The sequence below is a fragment of the Manacus vitellinus genome, unplaced genomic scaffold, assembly GCF_001715985.3.
Source record: "Manacus vitellinus isolate BGI_N305 unplaced genomic scaffold, ASM171598v3 scaffold_5_pilon, whole genome shotgun sequence".
NCBI lineage: Eukaryota > Metazoa > Chordata > Aves > Passeriformes > Pipridae > Manacus > Manacus vitellinus.
This window is the reverse complement of record NW_021940682.1, coordinates 23,489,357-23,512,154: the sequence shown is the minus strand read 5'-3', so window position 1 is coordinate 23,512,154 and position 22,798 is coordinate 23,489,357. Positions and strand designations below refer to the sequence as shown.

General features: G+C 35.6%; 1 protein-coding gene across 1 annotated transcript; it reads right to left on the bottom strand.

Annotated features, from left to right (window-relative positions):
* Positions 1–1,713: 1,713 nt before the first annotated feature.
* Positions 1,714–10,763, bottom strand: LUM (lumican). Its single transcript, XM_008934655.2, has 3 exons — positions 10,452–10,763; positions 6,689–7,585; positions 1,714–2,749 (listed from the first exon to the last, which is right to left on the bottom strand). Exons 2-3 carry the CDS (start codon positions 7,563–7,565, stop codon positions 2,595–2,597), a joined length of 1,032 nt encoding a protein of 343 aa, XP_008932903.1. The 5' UTR covers positions 7,566–7,585; positions 10,452–10,763; the 3' UTR covers positions 1,714–2,594.
* Positions 10,764–22,798: the final 12,035 nt, after the last annotated feature.

Sequence of the window (22,798 nt, the reverse complement as noted above, 5' to 3'; positions counted from 1 at the left end):
CTATGCTACTGAAACTGAGTTATTATCACATTGCCTACTTTTAAGTAACATGGTGAGTCAATTTTCAGGGCCTTAGCTCTGTTAAGTATTCCGGAACATCTACATTTCTGCATAGTGTATAGAAAATAATTCATGTTGCTTTCATAAGCTGAGAACTAAAGAACATATATACTGTTGCCTATTTGTTTTTGCAAGATATGTAGAGATTGGGAGCTTAGTCTCTATAATGATTTAGAACAATTCATTAATGCAGAAGCAGAAACTTGGGCTTCTGTGTCTCATAATATGAAAGCAAACATACCGTGTTCCATTTCTCCTTTAGCAGAAGGACTTTGTATTCTGGTTTTTTTGTAGTGAGGAGCTTGCTGCACAATGTCATATCTTCCCAACTAACCATGAATTTCTGAACCACAAGGAAGAGATGTTCAAGATAAAAATGTACTGCCAAATGTCATTTTATTTTACTTGTCCAAGTGCTCATTGAAAGGTAAAGACGCCCAAGTTTCTGAGAGAGGTCATTGGTACTGTTTACTACTTTGACAAAGGGCTTCCTTCTATTGTATACCTTGAATAGAACACAAAAATGTCTTGTGAACATCTGTGGATGCTTTCTTTGCAACATAAGGGTATTTAGAAAATACCTTCAACAGCATTCAACAGGATAGTTCTAAACTATCCTGAGGTGGACTGTTCTCAGTCTCACTGTTCACACTGTTTCATTTTGCACAAAGATAACTAGTTTGCTGAAACAAGCTGAAAAGGCAAATAAATTTCTGTTGTATTGTTAGATTACGGCTATGAGGTGATTAATTTCATTATCGGTTTCTGCTCTAGAAGTCCTAATATTTTCCTGTGAAGGGGACAGTTGTGTTAAAATCTCCCTGGAAATGGTTAAATACTGTTTCCATTATATTTTGCTATTCTTTGGGAAGTTTTGTATGCATTTACTTCTTCTTTTCCTATGTTATAATGCCTAAGTACCATTCCACAGTGATTCCCACTCTGTTGTGTTCAGAAAGTCCCAGACTTAGACTTCATTCTTCTATGAAAATTCCAGCCTATTTGTACCAAAGGTTCCTTTCAATCCTTCCTGTATGTGGGTAAAAAAAAGCAGTAACACTTATGAATTCCAAAATGACAAAAATGAGGAGGGAAGTATTTCTATTTTTTTTTCTGCATCTCTCCTTTTGTTTTAGTCCCAGGTTTCTTTGTGAACTGTGCATTGATATTGAACATCTGGAACTGGCAAAGTGCAGACTAAATGGTTTGGTATGGATTGGTTAAAGGTTTGGGGTTTTTTGAGAGGTGATGGTTTCTGCTTTTGCTATAGAAACTAGCAGAGTTTCTGTTTGAGTGTTTAATAGCCTAGCAGTTGAAAAGAAAATAGTACCCATGGGATGATCTGTGCTTGCAAGCAAACCACTTCTGGCTCTCAGCTACTACACATTTACTTTAGTGTGTTCCAGGATGCTGACAATATTTGGACTATTCATTCCTGAGCAGAATATACTACCGTGCCTCTACCATGTGTAACTGCATTTTACTCACTGCCTGTGGTTCCTGAGAGGTTTCATTGTTGTTTTGACTATACTGAAACATTAATTTCTGTTTTTTTCATAGTGCCATGATTCCCATACTGCAAACTTCATAATGCATCAACTTACTAGCCAACATAAGTGCAATGGAGCATGCTAAATTACATTTACAAACATATTGAAACTTCAAAGTAGAGAAAACAGTTTATTTAACCTTACAATAAATTTTAATAATAATAGAATAGCTTAGATTATCTTGTCTCAACCTGATTTTTTTTGCAATGTATAAGAGAAAGAAACATAGTTGACAATGATAAGGACACAAGAACACTATTTGATATCTTTTATTTCCTACAAACTGGTTAAGAGTAGCATGCAATTAATTGAATAAAAATATATGTATATATGATTTATTTTGAAATTACAATTATACCAGTAAAGGATAAAAATCTTACCATGCAAGTTAAATGAAAGTATGACAAAAAGAAAAGGTAAAAATTTTTTAACCTTTTTTTTCCCTGATTATCTTTCACATATTCCATTAATTTAATAATGTCATAGGCTCTGAAAAGATATTTTCATACATTTTAAATTTTCTTAGATTGTTAAATCATTTTTTTCTTTATCATTGATAGCAATATATAAAAGGTATGATAATTAATAAAGTTGGAGAGGAATCTTGTATTTACACAGGCCAGCTCATACTTTTCAGTATAACCCATGATGAAACTCACATGATTTCCATGTAAACCTGGAACCAGCTGACATGTACTGCACGCATGGACATAGATTTCTCTGAGTGTTTTTCACTCACCTAGCCAGATGAAAGCATATTTTGCACTATATCTGGTCATTCTTGTGCTTTCTAAATACAAACATTTGTAAAAATAAGCACACATTTCCTTATGGCTGCCAAGTGCATGCTAAACATTAAAAACAGAATGGATAATAGGCAGATTGACATTTCTTTTAAGGCATATCTTAATTTTAAAGCACTATCATGATGTGTTATTCCTGTAGTTACTGCCCTTAGAAGGGAATTGGGTAATCCCAGGTATCTCACTCCAGTGAAATCTCAGCAGCCACCCGAAGGCAGTTGTACATCTCCTGTGGCAGGTCAGCCCGAGTGAGGTTGTTTCCATCCAGGCGCAAATGTGTGATCCTGGAATAGGTTGTTGGTCCAACTACCTTACAGAAGCTGCTCAATGGGAACTCTGAATCAAAGAGAACAGGAACAAGAGAAAACATGAATAATTAGGACAAGTAGGAAAAAAACATTCTTTTTCTGTTTTGGTTTTTTTTTTTTTAATTTTAGTTGGGAATTTTGCCCTTAATTTATGATACTATTTTTAATATTTTGCATATACAGTGATGTAAATCCCCATGAGTTCACTGGAACTTGACAGACTTGAGTTAGGAGACGTTCTTTCTATTAGTTGTGAGATGTTCAGAATTTATATATCATGATATATATCATCTCTATTCAGTTGAAGTATTATTTGGTTCACATACCACCAGAGAGATCTCAAATAGAAATCTGTCTTGTAAACTATGATCAGTATTAACTGTAAGCTAGAAATTGGATGAATCACTGAGGTTCTTTGCTCAGTATACATAAGCACAGACATACACATATTATAGATCTCTTTCATGTAAAGACCTAGTCTCAAGAGACAATGTGTGTGAATAAATCTGATTTCCCCTGCATACAACATTGTGCAATTCTGCAAAGATGATCTTTTGTTCTCACCTGTGTTTTCTGAGTCAGACAGACAATTAGTCTAATGAAAAGCTCCATGACTACTAAAGAAGCAGTCTGAGAGACTGATCCCTCTTCAGGCCACTGACATGAGGTGAATTCATACAGAAAATATTTTAAAGGGATGAAGGGACTCCTTCGATGAACCTGTATACCAGCAAACAGATTTCATGTTTTCAGTTGCTTTTAAGTTGCAAAGCACTAGATCTCATAATTTCTGAGAAATCAAGTTAGCACTCTCAAAATTGGATGCCATTTTAACTACCAATCATATGTCATTCGTGAACTTTTGAAAACACCACCTTATGTTTCTTTTCTACATGGCTCTTTAACTCATCTAAGAAAATGTGATGACCTATTTCATGTTGTAGAACTACTGGAAGTGAAGGAAGTAGCTTTTGTACCTCCACATTAAATTCTGGATTACCATTGGGTACTTCCAGGACTGGCATTACAATAATCTTTTGTCACTGATGTAACTGGGCTTTTGCAAACTAAGTATAAATGTACAGGCAGTTCTTTAAAACATGAGAGCTTAGATAAATTTTTGGACAGAGATATGATGTTAAGAATGGGTAAAGACTCATGTCTCTTTCACAAAATAAGTTGTTTTGAGTAGGGATTGAGGATATATAATTCAAATATCAGATCATGATCACCAATTTAATTAAAGCAAATCAAAACAATTTCTTATATTTTGTTTAGTATGCAGTTTTCTTTTGGAAGGGTGAGAGATGAAAAGCATCCTTTGAACAGTCTACATCACTGCAGGAATTGCAATCAGTGAGACCAGAGCACTGTTGCATAAAATATCTCAGTAGCTTACTTCCTCCTTTGTTACATTTATTCATGTTGCAGGGGTTAGAATGTCTTCCTGAATTTATAATCAGGTTCAGGGGCAGTGTACCTGGAATTTTTCTCACATATTTTCCCAACACAGGATTCCTGCATAAGCTGGACACTGAGAATAAGAATGGTTAGATGAAAATTGGATTTGTATCTGAACAATTATATTCACACTAAAAGCACCTGTTGTCATAAGAAATTCTGATATTCCAACAAACTACCTGAAATATGTGGGAGGAAAAAAAAATAAACAAAGTAGGAACAGGTGATTGTTTGATGGAGTGAGTCACATAAAGGACCATCAAGCACCTCCACAACTAACTCTGTTTATAATAAGTGCAATTGTGCTACAGGTCCTGATCCAGTCAATGGACAGAAGTAGAATATATAACTCCCCTTAACTATCCTCTGGAACATTTTCACACTTCCCCATTTATACTCCATTTACATGGCATCTACTTGCTGGTGTTTCATGTGGGAGCAACAATTCTCTCATTAATCCTTTATAGGTATAAATGAAATATGGAGAAGTCCATCTTTGGACCTTCTTCTTGTACCACCAAACCTCTTTGATTCTCATATTTTCCATCCTGCAAGTGTGTGTGTGTGTTTGTGTGTGTGTGTGTTTGTGTGCGTGCACAACGTATGTATATTAATACTAATGGCATCTTAAAAATATGGTAGCTAACCACTGCTATTATTATACAGAAAAATCCACCCTTAAATTACCATTAATAGGAAATATTAAAAGACATTTCAGTTTAGAAGTTATGGTTTAGGTTTGAGGTATGGAGAAAGCAAAGAATTTTATAAATCTTCCATGGTCCTGTGCTAGCTCGGAGGTCCAACCAGCATCAAGTACAATAGGTGATGTATATATTTGACACCCACATTCAATATAATGGATGTGCTTCAATATAGAGATCAGAGGAGTTACTTTGAATTTGTCTCCTTTACAGTTTGTTATCTACTTTACACACTGCTTCTTGCAACACAAACGATGACAGAACATACTGAAATGAACCCAATTCTGCTACACATTTTTAATGTGCATGTTTATCAGCTCTTGTTAAAAAAACTCAGTCACTCAAATGAGGGTATTTCTCAAACAGACTTTTTTTTGTGTATACCAGTGCATAATGATTGCAGGAAGTTCTTGGTGAAACTCATGGACATTAATTTAGAGAAATATTTCTTTTCTTTCTGGTAATATCAAAAAAGCTTAGTACCTAGGTATCTTGCAGAAGGCTCAGAACAATGTTTCTAAGTAGCAAAAATTACCCCATATATCTCATGAGAAACTAAAAATCATCATTGTTAGCTATTTTAGTAGTGGCAGAGTGTCAGATGGAGTTCCACAGGTTGCTGCAGTGCCTTAGGCAGGAAGTATTAACTCATTGTTTTCCCTCATCAAAACAAGGAACCGAGATGCAGTAGAAAAGAAAACCACCATATCATTGAGGAAAATGTGAAACATAGTAAATATAAAACATTTCAAAAGGTCTTACCCTTCGTCTGGTAAGATCTGCACTAAAAATATTTGGCTTTAAAGGTTACATCTCTATGGAGTTGGCTTTTTATGGAATAGCTGGTACTGATACTCTTAAACCCTTGATGGATACAGAACAGGCAAACAAAAGGGGGGACTTTATGGTTTATTTTATGCCAGCTAGCAAGGTGATGTAAATCCTCCTGCAGAAATCCTGATATGTTGGATAGATCTCCCTCTCCATCGAGGACCACCACTGACAGGGGTGGTCTTCTGACATGATGACGAGATCTCTCCAGGTCTGCAACACCTCCTTGTGGACCCAGGAATAGGATAACCTTGTAAAAGCCCTGCCTTAGTAGAAACCTCCCTGATTTCATGCAAAGTGTGACATTAATTGACTCCAGAAGGAACACTTTTCAAATCATGAGCAAATGGAGACAAGCTTGCCACCTGACCATATGATGTGTGAAATGGGAATAAAAAGAAAGATCGGGGCAGCTCTTTGGATTTCAGGATAGATTTGGAGGTATACTGCAGGAGACAAGGGAGGAAAGAAAGAAAAGAAGCTTCTTTGTTGTATTTTTTTCACTGTGTCTTGTACCTGATACCTTACAAATTTAGTCTTCTTCCTCTCCTTTCCCTCCAGCACTTTCACTACCAGCTTCCTGAAAGCTTATGCATACCCTTAGCTGACATCTGTCTCTTCTTGTTGATTTAAGAATTCTGAATTCTTTTGCACTTTTCCTCAGTTGTATAAGAAAACTCCATTGGCTTCTATGCAGTTACTCAATTTACATGAGATGAGAATTTAAGCAGTAATTTCCACATTAGTATAAAACCAGAAATTTCTCTCTTTAACAATATTTTGAGACACTATTAGATAAATGTCTGTCTTTTAACATTAACATGGACAATAGTCAGATAAATGTCAGTGTATTAACTGTCTAACCAGTACCATTTCTTCAGAGTGGTTCATCTATCATTTCAGATACCTGCATTGACCATCAGTGTCTAGTCTGTGGTTAACATTAATGAAAATATGCAAATTTAACTCACTGCTAATTTTGTTGACTTGGAGGTAGAAGTTTTCAAGGTTCTCACTGACAGTTGGAATGCTCTTCAGCTGATTGAAGGAGAGATCCAATTCAACCAATGATGTGATATTGAAGACATTTCCTGGTATTCCAGAATCTGTTAATTTATTGTGGGATAAACGTAAATATTGCAGGGTTTTGAAACCTTGGAAGTACTCATCAGGAACATTGGAAATCTGGTTATTATCAAAATACAGCATGAGTAAGGAGTGAGGCAGTCCTGTCGGTAGCTTTGTAAGTTGATTGAAGCTTAAGTCAAGATACAAAAGTGAATTCAGGCCTTTAAAAGCCCCAGAAATGGAATCTGCTTTCAGCTGGTTGTTCTGGAGGTGAATGACAGTCAGATTCATCAGCCCCTCAAGTGCACCAGGATTGACTTTTGTGATCTTGTTGTGACTTAACTGCAGGTCATCTAGAGTTTTGGGGAGTGGTCCAACAGCTTCAGTCAAATTGTTGTAGTTAATGTGAAGTTTCTTCAGATTCTTTAGTTTAGAGAAGACTCTTCCCTTAATTTTTGAATTTTCCAAATGGTTGTGATCTAGGATCAGCCACTGTAGGTCTGTTACATTATCAAACGCATTCTCTTCAATTCCCTCAATCATATTGTTTCGAAGATAAAGATATTTTATTCCACTTGGTACAATCGGAATGGTTTTCAGCTTAAGATTGTCACAATACATGGCAGTAGGGTAGCTTAAAGGACAGTTACATTCTGGGGCACAGACTGCTGCGGAGGGCCCAAAAGGATCATAACCGTAATCATCTCCAGGACCATAGTCATACTGGCAAAAAATGCCACTGATCAGTAACAGCAAGACAGGTAGGGAGTCTAAAGTCATCTTTCTAATATGTCTTGTCCCTGTATGGTGAAAGGGAATAAAAAAGTTATAACTTTAATTTTTTGTCTCTTTTGGCAATATGCAAAAGTTTACCACAAAAATTATAATTTTAATATCATAATTAAAATATAAATATATTTTAAATTATTATAATTAAAATCTAATTATAATTTTAAAATAATTAGGCTTCCTGTTTAAAGCTATTAATTAAGGAAAAAAATATTGGTTTGTTAGTGTTTCATTGTTGCTACTATAAACTTACTGCCCATCTTGTTATAATCTGCCTTTGTAATGCAAAACTACAGGCCATTCTGTTGTTGTAAGTAAAACATTCTTTATATCTTTCTGCATTCATTAAGTCTCAAGAAAGTTGATAAAGCCCAAGGTTTTTAAACTTGACAAAGAAGAATTTTCAGTTTTGCTGAAGGCTGTGCTCAGAGTCACTTCCACCATTTAAATTCTTTTGAGCATCATAATGTACTGAATTGCCTCATATCTAAACATGTGGTTATTTGACTTAAGTTTGAAAGAGACAGGGAAGTTACAAACTGACAGTAATGATCTGCTGCATTGTGTGTTTTTAAGACATGTATAGCTTGAAATATCTTTTTCTCATGGATCATGTGCAGTAAAGCATGGTCCACTAAGTTTCATATTCACCTAGAGGACAAACTAATAGAAATAAATAGCATAATATCTTGGACATGCCAAACAACCCATATTACATATGTGTGCAGAAGGATACTCTATCAAATATGAATCTACAGTGGATCTGAAACAACTGATTTTCAGATAGTGAAAATGTCCTTAAAAATTCTCTGTATAACAAATGTGTTGATTACATTGTGTGTCCATTCTAAAATCAATCAAACAATGAAACACTGGCTTCACATAGATTTCCAGTTCATATAGAGCAAAGTATGTGAAAAAATTCAATGTCTTTGGGGATATTTTGCTGAGATTCAATATGAGTGGTCTCACCTTACTTTTTAAAAGCATATCTTTCTCATCAAATACTCCACAAGTTGCTGATTAATCTGTGCAGATTAGTATCTTGCTTATATTTCTTACTACTTAGACAGATATTTTGCTGGTAAAGTACGTCTAGCATCAGTAAAGTCAGTGAGCTTGCTTTGATTTTCACCAGTAAAAGATAAGGTTCCAGGTACTCAGCTGCTGTTCAGAGAGTGAGAGGATTAAGAAAATCCTTAAAACTTTTTGTTCCCAAGTAATTTCAGAAAGTATGTGAAGCCTACAAACAGACCACTAAATACTGACTTCAGATCTGGGCAATCTTCCACAGAGTAAGTTAGTCCCTGAATAAGGAATATGATTGCATATTTTTTCCATGGTGTTGGTCCCATCACATTTAACCAATAACAAATCCTAGGATAATCATTGAAATATTAGTTATCAGTGTAACTTCCTTTGTCTGTTCTTCATTACTGCATAAGAACATGCAAACTCAACCTTCAGTCCCCTGTTGGTATAAACAAGTACAGCTGGTATGAAAGCAAATAATGCAGTAACACAATTCAGCTCATAATTTGGTCCTATTCAGGTACTAAACATTAAGGAAGGGACACCAAGGGCTTCTGTATTCAAAGTATAAAAGAGAGTATAGTGAACCTCTAGGACTACATTCTTTGGGTGGTATTTTTTACACATCTATGTAATTTTATAGCCTTAAAGATAAAATAACAGACATTATTAATTCAAATTCTATTGCTTTTCTAGTTTCAAATTTTATTTGTAGTGTCATTATTAATATCATAGACTGACAGTCCTTTAAGTAGTGTGCAAAGTTTAATTTCTCTGAAGATCCCTGGAGGTAATTAAAATAACAAGTGTTTTGAATTAATTTATCAACAACATTTTAGAATGTATGTTACAATTCTGTGGTTCAAGGATGTATGGGCATGCGTGTGGCATAAAATAACAAAGTACATATATAGTGTTTTTAATTTGTTTTATTAATGAATTTCTCATTCAGGTATCTAAAACTTTGTCTCTCAGAAGTGTAAAAGGTTAATAAATTATGTACATATGCTTGTTTGTTGCACTGAATTACATGAATCCAAAAGATAAAATCAGAATACATTCTTAGACAGTTATCTTACAACATAAGCGTGATTGAAATAATTGCCTGTGTTTGCTCTAAGCAGTTATATTGTAAAATACCTGTGAAAATATTTGTGAAGTAGCTCAGGAAACTTGTCAAATCATACTAAATGTAAATCCAGGATTCTGGAAAAATGCTCACTAAATTAGAGTAGACATCCTATTCAAACTATTTTTGATCCTTTCTATACTACCTTAATTGTAAAGTTGTTGTGGAAAAAAAAGAAATACAAAATTATAAGTAAATCAACCTTAATTCTGTAGCACAACTTGTTACACAGTTTGAAAAAGGTTATATTTTTAAAAGTTTCAACAGTATAGTTAAAATGTACCTTAAAATTAACTAAAAAATTCAAAATATCTATAGTTTTCCTCTCATTGTTTATGTGACTAATTATTTAAATATCAGGATACCTTGCTTCTTTGTAGAATGAAGCAGAATGATTTAACAAATGGAGTTTATGGAGCTCTTACTAGCAGATTATGAATGAAAAAATACACAATGAGTACTCTTACAAATTTCTTTGTACTGTATATCAACTCTTGTTCTGAAATAGAATGAAACAGACTGTAAAAAGATGCAATACTGATCTACAAAATATGTGAAGTTGTTTTAAGGAAACTGAGAAAGCAAATCCACTAAGCAACTGCTGATTTCTGCTCAGTTTACAAATTGGCAAACTTATCCTGTCATGTTTTCATGTTCCCACTGCAGCTACATTTAAATAGCTGAACATTACAGTAAAAACATGCAGCAGCACTTACCTTACTGCCTTGAAGCTGCTTTCCTTAATTCCCAGAGCAGATGCAATAAGAGACTGTATCGACCAATATATGCTCTTAACAGTGTCAGGAGATAAAAGTCTGCCAGATCCTCTGTGTTACAAGAGGGGAAAAGAAAAAAAAAGCCCTAGTCACGCTGTTCTCTGAAGCTGCTATGTCATCATGGTGATCTTGTGGTGTCGCATGTACAAAAATGCAGCTCTCTAATGAAGTGCAGGTGGATACCATATTTCGTACAAGGACAACCCATCTGTTATTCCTGTAGGATGACCAAATGATATTCCACAAACCTGAGAAAACTTATAAGCCGTAGGCTTATACAGTAATTTTTGTATTTTAGAGGGAAAACATTTTAGATTGTAAAACAAATTGCAAACAGGCTTTTGTTTTCCAACTTATTTTATACTGCTAGACATGAGCTAACGCATAGCACTCAGACCTCAATGCTGCTGGGCTTCTTCAGCCAAGTGACTCATTCATTTTTCTGCCTTTTTCTTTAACTATCTTATGACCACAGTAAAATATCCTTAATAGAAGCTTTAGTTTAAGGATCAGATCCAAAAGATGCAGCATTGTCTTCCAATCATAACCTTTTCCACTTTACGTACTGAATTCAAAGATTCTTCTGCAAATCATTGGAATTGATTTGGTCGGGAGATTTTCGTTGGTGGTTGAATGCATGTTTGTTTAATAAAAACACATCCCAGGAATGGTTTTTCAGCAGTTACTGTAAACTCCCTTCATACATTTGTTCATTTTTGCACTTACAGCTTTCTCCTGCTTTTCAGAATCTGGAACTACTCAGCTTTATGTTGTCTGTTTCTTATTCCATGGATGTAGTTCAAGAATTCCTCTTAAGGCTTGGATGACATGTTATTTTCACGAGTCAGTGTCGAAAAATAATGCATTAAGACAGCAACTATTTATAGTGGGCATAAAAACTTCCATAAGAACATTCCCTTATCTCTAAAAGGTGTACATCTTCCCTTTTAGTGGGACACATCTTTTTTTAAAAAACATTGGATGGGGGCAAATGTCTAACATGCATATCTTTGCACATGTTTGTGCGTGTTTAAAATGCACAAGCCATTTTAAAGTGACTTGCATGTTTAATTGCATTTGATTGTAATTGTTGGGTGTAGAAGTTAGGGGGTTTTTGTCCATTATCAATCCACTATCTTTATGAAAATTTATGGTACAGAATGTGGCTGGGCTGAGAACTCTAGCAGCTTCCTGAAGAAGAGGAACCTGGACGTGTGCATCCCCCAAAATCTGCCGTTGATACATTTCACTCTCCACACCAGTGAAGGTTTCTGGGAACAGAGAAAGGCCAGTACCTTTCCCTGAGAACAGGAAAGACACCAAACAATTACAGACCTCTGTACTTCTGCAATACCGCAATTAGCAAACAAATTTACTCAAGACAGAGTGCCAAGTACCAGTGCAGCTTACAGGGAGTGAATGTGGTGCTTTTGGTGTTCTGACATAATGCCTGTCTCCCTGGTGTGGGAGAACCATTTACACATTGGGAAATGTGTTGGTGACAGATCATAACTACAGTACTATTTGAATGGTGCAAATAACTGAATGTGAAGAAGTGGTATTACAACAGTGAATTAATCTAAGTAAGTGAAAATCTGTGCATGGTATCAGAACTAGAAATGTAGAATTGGACAAAGCTGCTGTTGTTCTGTGTGTGGACAAACAGAGACCAGATGGAATTTCTCACACACAGAACAATATTTATTTGAACACTACTCCATTAGTTTTAGTTGACCAAGGAAAACCTAAACTGTAGACTTGACTGAAAATTTGGCAACAAGCAGAAGCACTCAGCAAAAGATCAGCTGGAATAAGGAAAATAATTTTAACACAGAAAGACAGCTTTCAAGGCAATACTGAAGTTTTCTCTGTGAAAGAAAGTACATCAAGCTGAGCAATGAATGGAGTATAATATTTGTAAAGAGAATTTTTAAAATCACGGGAAAGGTACTAGTTGAGTTTTTTACATTTATGGATTTGTTTTGAAGGAAAAGCTCAATATTATGATAAATTAATACATATTTTGAACTTTCAGTAATAGATGTAATTTTGCATTTGCAGTACAAATAGAATTGTACATTGTCTACAAGTACAGGATAGTCTAGGCTTAATATGTTTTTGACACAGCTGTATTTATGCACCAGTTTTTTGTTACATTGATTTCTGTACATCCAGTATATATCCTTCTTCTCATTCTATTAACAGAAACACAAAACATGCACATCTTAATAACTTGTATAAAAAATCTTCTTAAGCAAATGTGATGGTATTTCACAATTAACATATGATAAAAGCTTGAGTCACATAAAGTCCAGCTGAGACATATTCATTCACATAGCTCCTGTCGTACTGACAGTTTTAAGTTAGCTATAGAAATTGCACAGTCAAAATGAATAATTGCATGCCTTCCAAGGTTAAGATATAAACCAATAGATTTTCCCTTTTCTTTAAAAAAAATTTTACCATCTCTCCACTCTGTTATTTAATAATTCAGCATAATTTTTATGCTTTTCTAATCTTATTGTTCTGATTCATGATGCTCTCTCCTCATAAACCTCTTTTCAGGAGAACAGGTAGGTATGAAAGCCCAGCAAATGGAGGTAGGGCTTCTTCTGCAACAAAGGGGCAGAGCGTGGGTGGGTGATTTCTTTTTTTCTGTCTCTGTTTTCTGTTTTGGGTTGCGATTTTTTTGTGACAGTCTGTGAATATAGTCTAGCTAATTTTCAAGGAATATGCAAAATAATGCGTAAATTCATCTATGACATCCAAGTTGCAAACTGGATGTACACTTCACACCTGATCATGTCAGGACATATTGATATTTCCCCTTTACAAATCCTTTGCTGTAGTTTGTTTTTTTCAAAATTAATTTTCTTCTTATTCCTCATTTATTCATTTTTCTTTGGTGGGACATGTGATCAAGACCTATACTCCTCTGATTTTATTTGGCTTGTGATACATGAACAGAAATATTTCTTTACTCTGATACAAAACTCCTTTTTATAATTCATATTTTTGTGTCTGGAGATGGTCAAGAAGTCTGGTAGGTTGTAGCGAAAGAATCCGAAAGGAAAACTCACTGCAAGTGTATTAATTTGCAGTGGGCAAGATCTAGCCTTCAAATATTGTCAGGTTACAGTGTCACTGTTTTGTTTCTTTGCTCATCAGTGTTATGCTCTCTACCTTTTCTCTGTTGTAAAACTGTCTTCTTTATAACTTCTGTGTACTTCTGCATACTTCTGCATAAATGGAAGTGCCTCCCAATCTATTTGCTTTTAATCCCCTTTTTCCCAAAAAACTGAAGTTACCAAAACCTAATAGATATTTCGTTACCAAAACCTAATAGATATTATCTAATCCAACTGCTTTGTTTTCATCTTAAACCTGTGCACACATCTGGTACTCAGAACCAAGAGATTTGTGTGCCGAACATTAAGAGTAGGATATCTGTATCATAGGGTCATATAGCCCCAGAAAAAGTCCTTGTGGAAGTTCTCGCACTGCCACATAAAAAAAAGTAGTGAGGTTTTTCCACTGATCTCTCAAAATTTAAATTAAACGTTCCTCTCAAGATGAAATGAGGATTAGTTCATTTTAATTGGCTACCTGTAGAAGAAGGTAAAGAATGTGCTGTTCCTTGGACACCACGCAGTAAGACACTTAATTAAGAAGAGGTAGCATATAAACAAAAATATGATGTTGACTCAAATCTCCAGTAACAATTAGTTAAATGTTTTTGTAAAGTTCTACAGCATTTTGAAAATATTACTGAAGGTTGACTCACATCAAATGAGTTCCACTAAAAACAATTCAGTTCCAGATTCTGGAGCCTGTAGGTGCTTATTTTTTCATCTGAAAACTTCCTTTCCTGCTAATTGAAATTTTATTTTTTCAGGCTCTACACTGCACTTTCATGTCAAATGGAAAGTGTCAGACCACATACTATAAGCATTACAAAATTTGTGGCAATCTAAATCCTTCTTTCCTTTCTCCTAAAAAGGAAATACCAGCTCTCAAAATTTACAGAAATGGTAATAGTATTACAACTTACTAGCAGACCGCAACAGATATTTTAGTTGAGCATGAATGCTTGTTTTTCTCCTTCTGAAAAACTGCTCACTGCTTTGCTTCAAACTTGACTGTGTCTATACTCTAGCTCTGTTATACTCCTCTCCATTTCTTTTCAGACTGTTTTTCTACTACACGGTACTTAATTTGATTCAAATTGTCAACAGTAAAATTCCTTTGAGTTAATTCAAAGGTTGATCAAAGCTTTTTTATGATAAAGACTATGCGAGAGTCTGTTTTTAAAACAAATTCCTTTATATATACTGTATGTTTTGTCATAGCATTCAAAATTTGCTAATCCATGCATAAAAGAAAATCAGGTGGTCCTGGAGCATGAAACAATTCAAATGATTCCATAAAGAATCCAAGAGAATCACAAGAAGTTGTTGAATTTGTGAGAAAGTTGTGGTTATAGGTAAAAATTATAACATCTCTGGATTTTAAACAGTACAGATAATTTATAGGAAGAGTTGGACTTGGCAAACTTGGCTCTAGTTCACTGCTTGTGGTTTGTATATACTAATGATGTATCAATATAGACCTCCTTTGAAAATCACTGGTTTCTTAACACCTTCCCCTAATCTAAGCATTAGCAATGTTTGTCTGCATTCACATCACACTAGAAGACATTTTACATCATCTATATTCTGCTGTATGACCAGAATGTAGTATTTGGCCTTCTGTTAATTGATGTGACCCTATACTAAAACAGATCCACTTGGTGATAAATTGTCTTTGCCATGGAAATGGGAGAGTTTGGGAGGCACTAAATGTGCAGCTTTTAAAAATACTGCTCAAATCTGGACAAATCTACTCCTACTATGGAAGTCACTGCTATCCACCAAGTTTTAACCTCACAAGCAAATAAAGGCTTCCTATATAATATTTATTATATCATTGACCATCTATTAATATCTATTCTGACACTAGTTGTCACTTAATTCATTACCAACTGAATGCTGTATGAGATTCTTTTTGTTACTCTCCCTGGGACTGGTGGCATGTCAATATGTTTGAGGTGTTGCTTCTACCTACTTGTCCATGAACAGTAACAACACAGTGGTGTTCTGGTATTCTCAGGCTCATGACAATGGGCTGCAAATGAACCAAGGAACTCTTAGGTGGCTTCCTAAGACATTTAAGTACAAATTATTATGACAACCAAATTTAGAAGTATTTATCACTAACAAATATTATTTTCCCCTTTAGAAAGAACATGATAGTCTTCATATGATAAAAGTATATCAGTCTGAAGAAAGCACATCTTCTACTCCTCTCCAGATGCAGAGAAACAGTGTTTATTGATTTTTTTTTTTCTTATTTAATTTCCAGTCATTGTCTTGTCTGTTTAGTGTGTTGGAATTTAATTTTCTCATCATGAACTTCATCTTACAACTATCTTCAGCCATGCTATCTCTGAATCTGTCACTGATATCTTCAGTGTAACTGTTTTATTTTTGCCCTATTACTAATATGGACAGACACACTATTATACATACTAAAAATTTCTTCTTTCTTCATGTCTCATGCTTTTTTTCCACTTTTAATAACATTTTATTTTTCCACTGAAACAAAGTTATGGCTCAAATTGACCTTTTTGGGTGTAATATCAAGAGGGAAGAGGTATTTGAGGACAATCTCCTAAATTCTTCTAAAGTATTCTTATTTTTCCTACAATTTTTTCCTCCCAGACAAATTTGCTCATTCATCCTTTTCCTGTTTGGAGACATTGAGTTCCTCTGCAAGACTGGCTGGAAATATGCTTTTGGTCATATTAAATGGCCTGCTTTGGTAACCACAGATTCCAATCCAGTGATTAAATTGTCTTTGTTCTTTATAAAGAGGTCCAGAATGGATTAAACTCATGTTGTAAGCAATACCTTTTGTCTTAGGATTGTGAAGTGTTGAGAAACTCAATGCTTTAGTATAGGCACTGTAGTACACTTTAGTACTTGGCACTACTAACATCTCAAAAAATCAAATTTCCCACTAGAAAAGCTACTTGTTTCTTAAGTTACTCCACCTTATACCTCACTAAGATTGCCTCCACTTCTCTGTGAGATGCAGACCATCTATTATTATAAGTGGTCTCAGGTGCTGTATCTCACATTTTGGTCCTGAGAGACAGCAAACATATGTGTCTACATGTGTTCTAGGAGTTCAAGCACTCCTTAAGGTCAATGGGATGTAGTAAACAATTTATGGAATTGTTTATGATGTCTAGACATCATAACAGTATTCAGTTGCCTAGGTAGACATCTAATAGTATCTGAAAGGCTCTAAGTTATCCAGCTCATCTGTATAGATTATGAGAAAGGACTTTAACACTTGTGCCCCTTTCAAATGGTAGCTGACGACAAAGCAAAGAACTCCACAGTGCTTAATAACAAGGCATCTGCATTTAGGCAATTGCCTGTTGTCAAGGGTTTCAGTCAGGTAATACAAGGGCATCTAACTGCTGTCTGACATATCCAGGGCTGTATAGCACATCCAAGTGGGTCTGGCTACTGTGACTCAGGATTCTAAGATATATCCTGTCCTGAAGTAGTAGCAGGAGGCCAGGCACATATAAGCAACCTAGAATGACATTAGACACTTTTCTTTTGGAACCTTAATTGTGCCCTTGGAGCTCCCATCCAGGAGACAGCCAGTTTCCTAAGTAATATCCTCACTTTGTGTAAACTGTCTGAATAGTATTTTCACCAACAATTTTCTCTGCAAGCTTCTCTTAGCTGAGTATTCATCAGAATGTCTGCAAAGAAATGCCACAGAAATTCATCCAAGCAAAATGAGATGTACAAACCTGGAGACAGTCAAGACTATCCCCCCACAGGTATTTTCCATTTTCCTACCACCTCTAAAAAAATAATAATAAAAAAGGCAAAACTGGGAATTTTTTGAAAGGTCGAATAAAAATTCAGAAGACAGTTCCCCGATTCTTTTAGACCGTTTCATGAGACCTCAAAAAAACTGAACAGGGTTTTTTTTCTTCAGTCGAGGAAAGCTTTTCAATAGATTTCAAATATAATTGTATAAGTTTTACACATGAGAAGGACAGAAACTATTTAAGACATTTTCTGTCACAAACACTCATAAGCTTATTTTGAATGGATGCAAAAGTGCTCAAGGTCTAATTTGATATCCATCCAAGCCAAGAATAGGCCAGCTGCACCAACATTTCCCTCATCCTGGAATGTCTTAAGGAGAATACACTACTTCCCAATTAAATTTGTTAACTGCCAATAGATTTTAGACCTCTGTCTACTTAACCTCTTTTTATTTTATCTCTTTTTATATTTTTTGGACTTCAGTAAGCACCTAGCAATTGTATTTGGATAATTCTAAATCTGTATATTTATACATAGGTATGTCTGTTTGTTAAATGGTAAACTAGTTTGGACCAAAAACTGGAATGAAAATCTATCCCTTTAGCTTCCCAATAGACTTTTTAATGTTTTCATAATATTTTAAATTACCTTTCTTATATAGATACATTATGCTATGCAACAGAATATCATTTTGAAAGATGCTGTACCTTTTTGGAATAGTAATATGAAGCTAACTCAGAGGGAATGTCTTCCCTTCTCTCTTCAAACACTGGGTTGTAATGTCTTTTGGATTGTGGGTATGGAAGGTAAAGCATTGCAATCAAATGCTGTAACTCTTCCAAACTCTCAATTGGATCAGAACTCCATAGTATCAGCTGTTCAAAGATTAAAAAAAAAAAAAAAAAAAAAAAAAAAAAAAAAACAAAAAACCCTCAGAGATAAACTTTACTGTGAAGGGCTGAAGAAAACATTAGAATTGACTGAGAAGAAAACATAAGGAAAACATTCAGATAGCAAGCAGGTTAACCACATTTTCAATATTTGGGTAGATCAATGTAAAATATTAATGTCACAGGACAAAATTATCTTATAAAAGCAAATTGATGACTTACCTCCCCTTTCGGCTTTACCTACACCAGTAAACATCATAATGTCTCTGACACTGTCAGGTTATTCTTTATAGTATTAATTTATTAGAACGGGCTTTTGTGTGATTCTAGCCTGAACTGAACGATTCCTAGCCAGGATTTGAGACTTACCACTCTCAACAGAGAGTTTAAATGAAGCCACCCTGTTTCATTGGGTAAGAAAGCCTTACAACAGAGATGGGGCTAAATCATGTTCCAGAGGTGGAAAATGGCATGATTTCACTTAATAGTACAAATGCAGCTTCAGACCCTGGAGTATAAACTGATCCATCAATAAGCAAGTAGACATTGAGGTTCTAAGGTCTGCTGACATGCCCTGATGCACGATTGTATTATTATCAAAATATAATTTCACGGTTTTCACCATTATCTCAAAATTTATGTGTTTCCATGTGTATGTGTGCGCATATATCAGTCTTGCTTTACACTGAAGTTTTGAAGAAGGTACATGGATTATTTTTAATTTTCAATAGAGAAACAGATATATTCCAGAAATAACATCTGATTCCAAGATTTAGCAGAGTAATAATATTTAAGTGGAAAAACTGGTTTCACATTGGACTGCTGACACAAACTTAGCTACAGCAGTACCGGTGAGCAACACTATAATTTAAGTAATTTTCTTATCCCATAGATAACTTCAATAATATGGGTAGCCAACTGTGGTATAGAAAATCCATTGCTGCTATTCAATCTCACAAAAACAGAATAAGACCTTCTTGTTTCCAGAGCTGAGGATCATACATTTCTAATAATATTACTCATGAAGGGAAGGGTTTTGCACTGTGTTTTAGCAGTTAAATCTCTGCAATTATTATGGAACTTTTAGCACAACAATAATTGAATAACCCTGAGACACATCAGATTTGTTTTGTCTCAGATCAGTGACTTGTCTAGGGAACCCACATGAGGGTTATTCTTTCAGGCAGGTGGGGAATAGATGTGCAGGTGATAGCCCACATTTTCATTCAAACCTCAGTGAAGGGAAGAAGGTGTTTGCTTTCTCAATTAGCACAAAATCCTTTTTCTGAAAGCCACCACTAATGACTTGTCACATATTCATGTAAAATATTTTTGAAATGTGTCTCTTAAGGTCTTGGAAAACAATGTTTGGGGTCCTAATTGACTCAGGTGATAATGAACATTTTACTCCATGCTTACCCATTGGCCAGCAGCTGTATTCAAGATGAACCCCAGTCCAAGTTGTAGGTAAACTGTGCCTAGCTTTGTACCTGGCATTATATTACTCACATGATGTCTGAGTTTGACCCTAAACCCGCCTCCTCAGTGGAAATCTGTTGCTGGATGGTTGAGCAGACTTGGTTACAGTCACCAAACCAGCTTTGCTCCACTTCAGTAGGTGCTGTGGGATCGTGCATCTTGCTCTGAGGCATCTTGCTACCCTGCCTTGTGTAACTGCTGGCTCCTAGCTTGCCTTCACTTGCACAGCTGCCCTCTCTTGCTGAACCCCAGCAATAAGCTCAAGGAATTGAGCTTAAATGTAGCTCCTGGACAATGAGTTGTAGATGTCTAGGTGGACAAAGGTTCTGGAAGATGGTCATGGCAGCAAGAGCCTACCAGTGTACTCAGGGCCCTGATACTGCATATGGAATCACAGAATGGTTTGGGTTGGAAGTGAGACTTAAAGATTGTCTAGTTCAAGCTCTCTGCAATAAGCAGGGACACCTTCCATGAGACCAGGTTGCTCAAAGCCTGGTCCTACCTAGTTTTGAACACTTCCAGTGATGAGACATCCACAGCTTCTCTGGGTAACCTGTTCCAGTGTATCACCACCCTTTATTTAAAGAATATCTTCCTTCTATCCAACCTGATTCTACACTCTTTCAGATTAAAACCATTTTGCTTTGAGTAAGAAGACTCTGCCTTTCTTGTAAGCCTTCTTTATATAATGAAAGACTGCAATAATATCTCCCTGTAACCTTCTTTTCTCCAGAACAATTTCAATTCTCTTAGCATGTCTTTGCAGGAGGTGTCCCAGCCCTCTGACCATTCTTATGGCTCTCCTCTAGACTAACAGCTCTTTCTTCTGCTGGGGACCCCAGCACTGTGTGCATAACTGCTGATGGGGGTTTCATGAAAGTGGAGTAGAGGAACAAAATCACTCCCCTTGGCCTGCAGGTCATGCTGCTTTTGATGCAGCCCAGGATACATTTGACTTTCTAGGCTACAAGTGCACATTGCTTTTTCATATCCAATTTTTCATCCACCAGTATCCCAAAGCCCTTTTCTGCAGGACTGATCTCAATCTATTTATAACTGAGTATGTACTGATATTGGGATTACCTCAATCTTCATGAGGTTCACATATGTTCATATACTACCTCATACACTCTCATACTAGCTCAGAAACTGTCCATGAGCTAACCAAGAGGCTAGAATGCTCTTTTATCTTCTCTTTCTCACTTGAATTGTGAGGGAGGATAGAGAGGGACTGGAGGCATCCTTGGCTTTGTCTGTTGTAGGTCAGAGCTCTTCTCCAGTTCTTATTCCTGCTATTTCTTTCTCAGCTCTGCAGAATAATCTAAAATCATTGTGCACTTGCATTGTTTTTCATAGTATGAGCACACTCCCTCTGTCTAAGATATAGGGAACAAAACAATCCTGTATGTCAGAATTCTAACAAGGAAGTTCAAAGGGAATATTACCACTTCACTGCAATTTAGTCCTTTGACAGGAGTAAAGAGCCTACCTATTTAACTTTTTCCATAACAATCCAATTATCTGTATCTGTTAAAGAGAATTTCGCACAGTCTTCTTTATCTCCTGTAATCTACACATACATTGCCTCCTCTCTCTATAAAAAAAAAATGATTGGCTTGTCTTTAAAGAACTTCATGCTGAAAATGAGCAGTAAAGGATAAAAAAATAAAAAAATACTCCAAAAGGTTAATCTTTTTGTTTCATTTTTTTGTGATGGCATGATGAAATATTAAGTCACCTGAGGTTTAGGATCTTTCAGTCGCTCTCTTCTAGCCAACACTTCAAAGACAGTGCTTTATTTCAAGACTTCATTGCAATGTATCCACTTTTTCCTTCAAGGTTAGAATGATGTGTAGGGACAAACCTCTGAGGTTTATTCTCAGAAGTGAGTAAGCCTTTTGAAACATTTCAGTTGTCTAGAATTTCTAGCATAGTCAAGCAATGTTTAGAATTACTCTGTCTTTCATGTCAAGATTATTTTATGCATTTTGAAATTTCTTTTATTTTTTTCTACTCTCTGGAATTTGGTTTATTCTTTATAAGCTTTTGATTCCTGCAAAGATTCAATACCTTAAAATTATAAGATTAAAGGATTCAGCAGCAGAATAATTCATGATTAGCTTTAATTGTTTCTAAGTTTTTCTGTTGAAAGGGCTTTCTCACATCCATTTAGTAGCAGACATATGGTCCCTGTTTTCCATGCCTTTATATTGGGATTTGAACACTTTCAAAAATTACTCTGTAGAGGAGAACTAGCCTAATTTATCTCAATTAAAGTCTTCATCTGGAAACAATAATGTAACTCGTATGAGCCCAAAGTTTGCAAAAAAAGAAGCCAAATCCTTAAGGTTTTTTTATTCAAATATAATATGTACTTTAATATATTAGTTGAAAATGAATAAGAAGTGTAAGCAGGATTTATCATAAATTATATACTTCAATCCTATTGAGACAATAACATAAAGAGTTGAAAAAATTTTGCTCGATTTTACATTAGATATGAATATAGAACATTTAGCAGATTATAACCATTTGTACGGAATCACAGAATCGTTTGGGTTGGAAGGGGCCTCTGGAGATCATCTAGGCCAACACCCCTGCCAAAGTAACTTAGAGCAGGTTACACAGGAACACATCCAAGTGAGTTTTGAATGTCTGCAGACAGGGAAAATCCACGATCTCCCTGGACAGCCTGTTTCAGGGCTCAATGTAAAAAAATCCTTCCTCATGATGAGGTGGAACTTCTTGTGTTTTAGTTTATGGCCATTGTTCCTCATCCTGTCTCTGGACACCATTGAAAAGAGTCTAAACCATCTTTTTGACACCCGCCTTTGAGATATTTGTACAGATTCATGAGATCCCCTCTGACCTTTCTCTTCTCCAGACTAAACAGGCCCAACTCCCTCAGTCTCTCCTCATAAGATAGATGCTCCAGACCCCTAATCATTTTTGTGACCCTTCACTGGACCCTCTCTTTGGTTTTATTGTACTGAGAAGCCTAGAATGGGACACAGTGCTCCAG

Coding starts and splice junctions, on each gene's coding strand:
- LUM (XM_008934655.2), bottom strand. CDS start 7,565: ATGACTTTAGACTCCCTACCTGTCTTGCTGTTACTGATCAGTGGCATT. Junction 2,750..6,688: donor CCAAGTCAACAAAATTAGCA/GTGAGTTAAATT, acceptor TCTTTGATTCAG/AGTTCCCATTGAGCAGCTTC.